The sequence below is a fragment of the Tachyglossus aculeatus genome, chromosome 10 (genome assembly GCF_015852505.1).
Source record: "Tachyglossus aculeatus isolate mTacAcu1 chromosome 10, mTacAcu1.pri, whole genome shotgun sequence".
Taxonomy (NCBI): domain Eukaryota; kingdom Metazoa; phylum Chordata; class Mammalia; order Monotremata; family Tachyglossidae; genus Tachyglossus; species Tachyglossus aculeatus.
Genome location: NC_052075.1, coordinates 32,714,126 through 32,724,917, shown reverse-complemented (window position 1 = coordinate 32,724,917; position 10,792 = coordinate 32,714,126). Strand labels below are relative to the sequence as shown.

Below are 10,792 nucleotides of genomic sequence, written 5' to 3'. Positions count from 1 at the left end.
GGCAACATTTAGACACAGTCCCTACCCAACAGCGGGCCCACGGTCTAGAAGGGGGAGACAGAGAACAAAACCAAACATAGTAACAAAATAAAATAAATAGAATCAATCAAACAATCAATCGTATTTATTGAGCGCCTACTGTGTGCAGGGCACTGTACTAAGCGCTTGGGAACTACAAGTCGGCGACAGATAGAGACGGTCCCTACCCAACAGTGGGCTCACAGTCTAGAAGGGGGAGACAGAGATCAAAACCAAACATAGTAACAAAATAAAATAAATAGAATCAATCAATCAATCAATAGTATTTATTGAGCGCTCACTGTGTGCAGAGCGCTGTAGTAAGCGCTTGGGAAGTACAAGTTGGCAACATATAGGGACGGTCCCTACCCAACAGTGGGCTCACAGTCTAGAAGGGGGAGACAGAGAACAAAACCAAACATACTAACAAAATAAAATAAATAGAATCAATCACTCAATCAATCAATCAATTGTATTTATTGAGCGCTTACTGTGTGCAGAGCACTTGGGAAGTCCAAGTTGGCAACATATAGAGACAGTCCCTACCCAACAGTGGGCTCACAGTCTAGAAGGGTGAGACAGAGAACAAAACCAAACATATTAACAAAATAAAATAGAATCAATCAATCAATCAATCCTATTTATTGAGCGCTTACTGTGTGCAGAGCACTGTATTAAGCGCTTGGGAAGTACAAGTCGGCACCATATAGAGACGGTCCCTACCCAACAGTGGGCTCACAGTCTAGAAGGGGGAGACAGAGAACAAAACCAAACATATTAACAAAATAAAATAAATAGAATCAATCAATCAATCAATCCTATTTATTGAGTGCTTAATCAATCACTCAATCAATCAATCAATCGTATTTACTGAGCTCTTACTGTGTGCAGAGCACTGTACTAAGCGCTTGGGAAGTACAAGTTGGCAACATATAGAGACAGTCCCTACCCAACAGTGGGCTCACAGTCTAGAAGGGGGAGACAGAGAACAAAACCAAACATATTAACAAAATAAAATAAATAGAATCAATCAATCAATCAATCAATCGTATTTATTGAGCGCTTACTGTGTGCAGAGCACTGTATTAAGCACTTGGGAAGTACAAGTCGGCAACATGTAGAGACGGTCGCTACCCAACAACGGGCTCACAGTCTAGACCGGGCAGACAGACGACAAAACAAAGCACGTGGACAGGTGTCAAGTCATCAGAATAAGTCAAAGTAAAGCTAGATGCACATCGTTAACAAAATAAATAGAATAGTAAATATGTACAAGTAAAATAAATAGAGTAACAAATCTGTGCAAACATATATACAGGTGCTGTGGGGAGGGGAAGGAGGTAGGGCAGGAGGGATGGGGAGAGGAGAGGAAGGAGGGGGCTCAGTCTGGGAAGGCCTCCTGGAGGAGGTGAGCTCTCAGTAGGGCTTTGAAGGGAGGAAGAGAACTAGCTTGGTGGATGTGCGGAAGGGGGTGGACCTGGTTTTCATCCCCATTTTCCAGATGAGGTCACTGAGGCACAGGGAAGTGGAGTGCCTTGCCCAAGGTCACACAGCAGACAAGTCTACTTGTTTTTTGGTCTGTCTCCCCCTTTTAGACTGTGTTGGTGCATCTGTTGCCGAATTGTACTTTCCCAGCGCTCTGCACACAGGAAGCGCTCTATAAATACGATTGAATGAATGACAAGTGGAGAATGAAGAACAGTGCTCCGCACACAATAAGCGCTTAATGAATACCATCAATATTGTGATTATTATTGAGTGGCGGAGGAAGGATTAGAACCCACGTCCTCTGGCTGCCAAGCCCATGCTCTGTCCGCTAAGCCATGTTGTCAAATCCCTCCCATCCAAACCCTCAAACTTTCCCGTCCCCCGCTATTGCCTCTACAGCTGTTGCCAAGTGCGGCCTGTGGAACCCCCGCTCCATTATGGCGATGCACCCCTTCATCCTGACCTGTTCCTGTCTCAGTCACTCCTCCTCCTCCTCGCATTCAACCCACGGACTCCATCTGTCACCAGATCCTGTCGGTCCCACCTTCACAAAATCACGAAAATCCACCCTTTCCTCTCTATCCTCTCTATTAATGCAATTCAAAGCCTTACTGAAGGCGCATCTCCTCCAGGAGGCCTTCCCAGACTAAGCTCCACTTTTCCTCGCCCTGGCTGGCTCCCCCTCCCAGTCCCATGGCACTTATGTACATAGCTGTAACTATATTCATTTCATCATCATCATCAATCGTATTTATGGAGCGCTTACTGTGTGCAGAGCACTGTACTAAGCGCTTGGGAAGTACAAATTGGCAACATATAGAGACAGTCCCTGCCCAGCAGTGGGCTCACAGTCTAAAAGGGGGAGACAGAGAACAAAACCAAACATACTAACAAAATACAATAAATAGAATAGATAGGTACAAGTAAAATAAATAAATAAATAAATAGAGCAATAAATATGTGCAAACATATATACATATATACAGGTGCTGTGGGGAAGGGAAGGAGGTAAGATGGGGGGATGGAGAGGGGGACGAGGGGGAGAGGAAGGAAGGGGCTCAGTCTGGGAAGGCCTCCTGGAGGAGGTGAGCTCTCAGTAGGGCCTTGAAGGGAGGATTCATTTGTAATTTTGTCACCTCCTCTAGACTGTAAGCTCGTTGAAGGCAGGGAATGTCACTGTTTATTATTGTATTGTACTTTCCCAAGCACTTAGTACAGTGCTCTGCACACAGTAAGCGCTCAATAAATATGATTGAAGGAGTGAACTGTTTTAATAGTGATGTAATTTGATAAGTGCTTACTCCATGCCAAGCACTGTAATTAATAATACTAATGATGGCATTTGTTAAGTGCTTACTATGTGCAAAGCGCTGTTCTAAGCGCTGGGGAGGTTTCAAGGCAATCAGGTTGTCCCACAGGGGGCTCACAGTCTGAATCCCCATTTTACAGATGAGGTAACTGAGGCCCAGAGAAGTTACGTGACTTGCCCAAAGTCACACAGCTGACAAGTGGCAGAGCCAGGATTTGAACTCATGACCTCTGACTCCAAAGCCCGTGCTCTTTCCACTGAGCCACGCTGCTTCTCTAAGCACTAAGTACTAAGCACCGGGGTAGATACAAGTTAATCAGGTCAGGCACAGGCTCTGTCCCACGTGCGGCTGACAGTTTAAGTAGGAGGGAGAACAAGAAGCAGCGTGGCTTGGGTCATGGGTTCGAATCCTGACCCAGCCACTTGTCAGCTATGTGACCTTGGGCAAGTCATAACTTCTCTGACCCTCAGTTACTTCATCTGTAAAACGGGGATTAAGACTGTGATCCCCACGTGGGACAACCTGATCACCTTGTATCCCCCCAGTGCTTAGAACAGTGATTCACACATAGTAAGCGCTTAACAAATACCCAGAAAACACCAAGAACGTAATCCCCATTTTACAGTTGAGGAAACTGAGGCACAGAGAAGTTAAGTAACTTGCCCACAGTCGAACAGCAAATATGGCAGGTGGAAGAATGGAGAATGGAAAAGGTTAGAAGCGGTGTGGCCTATTGGAAAGTTCACAGACTCGGGAGTGTGACGACATAGGTTAGAATGTGAAAATGAAGATCCAGTGCCTGTTTTCCTTCCCATTTAGACAGTAAGCCCTATGTGGAACAGTGACTGTGTCCGACCTGATTAAGCGCTTAGAACAGTGCTTGACACATAGTAAGCACTTAAAAAGTATAGTGATAATAATAAATGGTATTTGTTACGTGCTTACTATGTGCAAAGCACTGTTCTAAGCGCTAGAGGGGACACAAGGAGATCAGGTTGTCCCACGTGGGGCTCACAGTCTTAATCCCCATTTTACAGAGGAGGTAACTGAGGCACAGAGAAGTTAAGTGACTCGCCCAACGTCACACAGATGACATTTAGCAGAGCTGGGATTTGAACCCGTGACCTCTGACTCCAAAGCCCGGGCTCCTTCCACTGAGCCACACTGCTTCTCATAATGACAATAATGATGCCAAGCCCTCTACTAAGTGGGGGGTAGATACAAGCTAATCAGACACCCAGATGTTAGAGGTTGCTGTTGGTTGATATGATTTGGAATGTAGGAAGGGCTTACTGTATATATGTATATATGTTTGTGCATATTTATTACTCTATTTATTTATTTTACTTGTACATATCTATTCTATTTATTTTATTTTGTTAGGATGTTTGGTTTTGTTCTCTGTCTCCCCCTTCTAGACCGTGAGCCCGCTGTTGGGTAGGGACCGTCTCTATGTGTTGCCAACTTGTACTTCCCAAGCACTTAGTATAGTGCTCTGCACACAGTAAGTGCTCAATAAATACGATTGAATGAATGAATGAATGAATGAATCAGGCATGAGGGGCAGATGACCCTCGGGAGCGGAACTCAATCCGCCCCAATTCACGGCCGCTTGAGGGTGGCTGTGGCATGAGGAAGCACTGAAAATCCAACTCTGCAGGAGAGGAAAGCCCTGAATAAAGAATTGAGTAGGCGGGTAGCGGGGAGGCTGGAGCTTGGAATAACTTCACATGTTTGTTGGTGAGGATAGAGCAAGAAATGGTGGAATAGACTTCTGCTCACCAGGACTAATTGTGGAAGACTTTGTTAGAACCCAAGACGAAAGAGGTCTTGGTGGGGGTCGGATTTGCCCAAGCTGTGAAAGAAGTGGTAAAAACATGGTTTGGGATACATAGCCTGAGTGTGGGAGTGAGGATAATGAGAACGCATGAACGCAAGGCCCTGATGGACAGGGGTGGCCTGGTCAAGGGGTGACTTTGAATGTGGGAGGATATTTGACTGGAGTCAGCCAGGATCGTATCACCAAGCCCGGAAGAATGGAGGGTGGGTTCTTTGGACTGATCAGACTTGGGGGAACTCCTCATGGAAGAATAGGGCATACTTATTGATCCTGAACTTAGGAAAGAATTGGAGATGCAAAGCAGAGATCTGGTAGAAAAACAATTACAGGGTTACTCGGTTGGGGCAGGGGCTTGGTAGAGAAAGAAATGGCAGACCAATGATTGGAGTATTGGGGGTGTACCAGAGATGTTGATGTCAGAGGGGCCTGGGAGAGCTGATGCAGACACCACAGGTGAACTAAGCATCCCTTCTGGGGATCACAATGGAGGGCAAGGGGCATGGCATCATTTTGCAAGGAATGAAAAAAATAATAATAATGATGGCATTTGTTGAGCGCTTACTATGTGCAAAGCACTGTTCTAAGCGCTGGGGAGGTTACAAGGTGATCAGGTTGTCCCACGTGGGGCTCACAGTCTTAATCCCCAATTTACGGATGAGGCAACTGAGGCACAGAGAAGTGACTTCCCCAAGGTCACACAGCTAACAATTGACAGAGCTGGGATTTGAACCCACGACCTCTGACTCCCAAGCCCGTGCTCTTTCCATTGAGCCATGCTGCTTCTGTGACACTGTAATAATAGTAACTGCGGTATTTGTTAAGCATGTACTTTGTGCCAAGAACCGTACTAAGCACTGGGGAGGATACGGGCAAATCAGGTTGGGTACCGTCCCTCTCCCACGTGGGGCTCACAGTCTCGATCCCCATTTTACAGATGAGGTAACTGAGTCACCAAGAAGTTGTGACTTGCCCAAGTTCACACAGCAGACAAGTGGCAGGGCCGGGATTAGAAGCCATGACCTTCTGACTCCCAGTCCTGGGCTCTATCCACTATGGCACGTCGTATCAGGGCAAAACCCGAAATGTGGAGCAGCAGGGTGAAGGGCTACTGACACAGGGACTTTGACCCCCACGGTAAAGTGTTGAGGGAGGCGCAGAATGCATCACGAGGGCCAATCCAACACATAACCCCGAGGAAAACACTTGATTGGGCAAACCTGCCCTTTCAGCGGTCGTGTCTCACTGACCGAAAAAGGTCAATGATTGTCTAGCAACGGATTCCACAAAGGCAAGGAAGACTGGTGTGGTGTGAGCTGTCTGGGAGAACGCCGTCATCTGGGTTAAGGACAGCCTGGAAGACGGGCCTCTATCCGAGATAGCCAACCTCCTCCGGGAGAACGGCCCAAACCCCATAGCTAATATTGCTTTTCACCCGAGGTAGGTGATCCGTTGTTCAGGGATAAAGGCTTCCATCTGCCCCTGGAGGCCCACACGGCCTGGTGGGACTTGAAGGGCGCCTTGCAGGAAGCTCACGCTCTGCAGCGTGTTCTGGGAGGATAACTGGTAATCCTGTACCATGAGGATAGACTTGAGACGGCTGCTTCCCCGATTAAGAAAGGGGATAATAGGCCAGCGCACAGCTGGGAAAGGAGTGCTGGCAGAGCGATAGATTCCAGGAGTGCCCCAGAAGCACCAGACTTTGTTGGATAGCAGTTGGCCAGATGGAAAAGCTGACTACTCCTCTCACCAGACCTAAAGCGGGAGGAACTTACAGTAGCTTGGACGTGCACTATACAGGAACAGACCATTTCCAGAGCAGAGCACTTAGTACAGTGCTCTGCACACAGTAAGCGCTCAATAAAAACGGTTGAATGAATGAATGAATTGCCCTGGAAAAGCAGGAAGCAGAATAGGCAGACTCGGCAAACCCAAGGTGACCCCTGGCAGCGGCACCCTATCAGTTTCTGCCTGGACAGTGATAATATCCGCCGAACCAGTTAGGCATTTCTTACCTGGCTATGGGAAGGCCTCTATATGGGGATATGTCTGGTCGGCTCTGGGGTTTCTGCGTTACAAGGGATCACAGGACATGACAACCTTCGTTTGCTCATGTATCACAACTGAAAGAGGGACACCCTGGCAACACATCGTGGCTGAATTTCAGCCAACAACACTCTGAAGCATGAGTGCTGAAAGATAAAGAAGCATTTTATAGAGGTGGTCTGGGGCTGGGGTTTTTTTGTGGTATTTCTTTAGCGCTTATGCGTCAGGCACTGTACTAAGCATGGGGGTAGATGCAAATTAATCAGGTTGGACAGTCCATGTCCGACGCGGAGCTCATGTTTTCAATCCCCATTTTACAGCTGAGGTAACTGAGGAACAGAGAAGTTAAGCAACTTGCCCAAGGTCGCACAGCAGACCAGTGACGGAGCCGGGATTAGAACCCAGGTCCTTTTGACTTTCAGGCCCTTGCTCGATCCAATGGGCCATGCTTCTTTGGTGGTGCAAGATCGACAGAGGGCCAGCAGGGAGCAAGGATTCAGTTCAGCGGCAATGGTGGTGTTGAGAGCATGGATTTGTGTGTCAAGGGGGAAGTTGCGTGAAGCAGCAGCGTGTGAGAAGCAGCGTGGCTCAGTGGAAACAGCCCGGGCCTTGGAGTCAGAGGCCATGGGTTCGAATCCTGGCTCCACCACAAGTCTGCTGTGTGACCTTGGGCGTCACTTAACTTCTCTGAGCCTCAGTTACCTCATCTGTAAACTGGGGATGAAGACTGTGAGTCCCACGTGGGACAACTTGATCACCTTGTATCCCCCCCCAGAGCTTAGAACAGTGCTCTGCACTTAGTAAGCGCTTAATAAATGCCATTAAAAAAAAAGTTGGATAGGGAGTTCAAGAGGGAGTTCTAAGTGGGGGCAATCTAAAGACCAGAGGTCTTTCTTGAAAGACAGAACAGTTTTGCAGGAAGGAGGGAATGCGAGAGGGATGTAGTGTATTCATTTAATCATACATATTGAGCGCTTACTGTGTGCAGAGCACTTTACTAAGCGCTTAAGTTTAGGAGGGCACGGTAGGCGGTAGGACGGCACGGTAGGAGAGTAATATTTTGGAGTCGGTCAGGTTGCCTGCTGTGTGTACTTGGCCAAGTCGCTTCACTTCTCTATGTCTCAGTTCCCTCATCTGTAAAATGGGGATTGAGACTCTGAGCCCCACATGGGACAATCTTATTTGCTTGTATCCACCTCAGCGCTTAGTACAATGCCTGGCACATAGTGAGCACTTAACAAATACCTCAGTTATAATGATCCTGACAGTCTCACCTTGGATCTGTGACTGGGGAAGGAAATAAAGCCTGTCTCTAATGTAGCTGGGTTCTCCTGGGGGTGGGGAAGCTTGGAGGTGTCGGGAGTGGGTGTCTAGCGGCACTTCACGCCTGGGATTTACGGAAAAGCAGAGCCGATAATTTGGTAGCTCATCTTCTGGGGGACAGCTATTCACTCGCCAGGGTTTCAGTTTGGGGAAAATGAGGGACCATCATCCTCACTGTTCTTCTGGAGCTGGAATCCCAGGTGTGTAGTGTTTCCCGATTTAAAGGAAATATACAGTGCAACATCAAAGAGGAACTGGAAAATCACATTTAATTTTAATACAAAACCTGCTGCACTATTACAGAGTGTGGCTGCTTATGTGCTCCCCTTCATGCACAGATACAGTGAGAATTGACAGTTGCAGAAGAGTAAAAGCTATACTCCTGTTGCCAAAATCATCGGTAAATCGGAAGAACCACTCCGCTCTATGCTCTGAAGATATTTTACCTTTTAAACATTTTCAGCAGGAAAGTCGATCTTCTAACTGTGCTTTGCTGAGCTACAGAAAAGTTGCAAGGCAATGGCAACCTAATGTAATATTATGGAAAACTTCCATGAATATGCAGTTCTGTTTCACAGCAAAAAAAGCCAACCATATTGAAAGAGATGCTTTAAAATACCATGCACCTTTCTCACTTAACACAGTACAACTTGAGCTTTTTTGTCTCTATGTTTATTTGTACAATACATCTATAAGCATATAGCTTCTACATTTTAAGTGTATTTACAAGGTCAACAAAATACCTACATATAAAAAGCTTTACTTAAAATTAAACTTGATGCAAGTTATGAAAAACCAATTTATTGGCAAATGAAACAGCATTCCTTCAACCATAGGTTGCTATATAATTTCATATTTGGAGGTAAATCTTTTGATAATTCATGAATATGAGAAAATGTGTAGCTTATTTTTTAATAAGTGCAATGCTTTCACCACTAAACTTGTTAGCATTGGTCTGATTTCTTGAATTCTGAAGTTCATTCCGAAATGTTGGAGCCAATGTCCAAAGGTAATGGGTACCGCCGTTGACAGGACATTGTCTTTCTCCAGTAACACTTTTTCAATAAATTTTACATTTTGTTGCCTTGGTAAAACATTTTCATTCAACAATTTTTGTAGAAACTATGTAAGGCCATGAAAGCACCATGTGTGTCCTCAAGAAAAGAATTACCAACCTTCCACGCTTTATGTCATTGATAAAAATTAAAATCTCTTCCATTGTGCAGCTCATTAAAAAGCTCCTTTTTGGCAATGATAGTTCACCACTCATAGCTTACTGCACTAACTGCTTCAGCAGTAGAGCACATTATGGAATGCATATAGGATGAAGGCACAGAATATATTTTGCCCTGTATTTTCCGGAATCTTTTTTTTTTTTTAATCAGTTTCCTAACCCTCATTTGTGTGACTGTACAAATTCCCAAATGCATTGCAATGCACATTTTTTTATGCCCTAAAATCAATCCCACACAGAGATGCTGTAAAAAAAGACACTGTTCTGCCATAACACCTGATAGAAAAGAAGGGTCTAAAGTAATTGGAGCAAAGAGCAGTTAACAGAGTTTCAGTAAGCATCAGCAAATGCAATTCTATACTGTACACACTGTTCCTAATTGTCAAAAAGACTTCTGATTGCTAGACATCACCCATTTCACAACAATGTCCACAAAGACATTGGAGTTCAAAATAATACAATACACTCTTGACAAGGAAAACAATCCATATTAAGGGATTCTGCCGAGGCCAGCAGAACAAAGTATTGTCATTTTTTAACAGTATACACAGTTTTGTCTGAGAAATGTGTAGCATTTATCATGCATCGTACTGTATCTTTAAGAGGAAATAACATTTACCGGTTGACATTACATTACTTGTGTCAGTACTTTTGAAATGAAAAATCAGGCTTTGGGCAAATTCTGATTTGGTACTCCAATCTGCTCTAAGTATACACTTTGTTATGAGTTTGAACTCTCTGTTCTCAGAATAGAAACATACTATAGAAAGGAGTTTTCCCCACTGTATGTTCATAGTGTGAGAAGAGGAATCCAAGCATCCTGGACCAAGGGGATACCAGCTGGAAGCTCATGAATTAAACGAAGGAATTCATGGCATTGACAGGAGAAGGGGCCTCAGAGCTTTCGTTTCCTTCTGCTGGTTCTTTTTCTTTCTTGCCGCTGTACTGGCCAATGAAGGAACCATCCTCGTTAAATTGGCCGTTTACCCCTTCCCCATAGTCAACCAAGCTATCGTCGCTGTCCTCTTTTTTCACAGTTCTGTCTGAAGGTGTCCGACTTTCCTTTTTAAGAGGTTTATGGTCCTCGGCGTCACTGAAAAATATAAGAAATTCAAATTAAAGCTCTCAAAAAGAAAGACACGTGAAAGAAAGCATGCATTTAGATTTTCCAAGCGTATGTCCTGAACTCTGCTAATAAACCCCATATTAAAAGGAAGTCGGTGCCATAAGAATCACGTGCAATCATGATTGAACACCAAGTTTTGAAAACAGCGTGGCCTAGTGGAAAAAGCATGGGTCTGGGTTCTAATCCTGCCTCTGCCAAGTGTGTGACCTTGGGCAAGTTGCTTCTCTGTGTCTCAGTTTCCTCACCTGTAAAATGGGGATTAAATACCTGTTCTCCCTCTTAACTACACTGTGAGCCCTATGTGAGATGGGGACTCTGTCCAACTTGATTTAATTTGTATCTACTCCAGCTTTTAGAGCAGTGCTTGACACATAGTAAGCATTTAGCAATAATAATAATAATTGCAATAA

The 10,792-nt window shown here is 45.1% G+C and overlaps 1 protein-coding gene across 37 annotated transcripts in view; it reads right to left on the bottom strand.

Annotated features, from left to right (window-relative positions):
- Positions 1 to 8,272: 8,272 nt before the first annotated feature.
- NRCAM (neuronal cell adhesion molecule) overlaps positions 8,273 to 10,792 on the bottom strand; it is a 235,903-nt gene continuing 233,383 nt past the window's right edge. For all 37 annotated transcript variants that reach the window (XM_038752542.1, XM_038752547.1, XM_038752548.1 and 34 more), the window contains one exon: positions 8,273 to 10,349. In XM_038752542.1, coding sequence (XP_038608470.1) covers positions 10,112 to 10,349 — 238 coding nt within the window. In that variant the 3' untranslated portion in view covers positions 8,273 to 10,111. The remainder of the gene's footprint in view (positions 10,350 to 10,792) is intronic.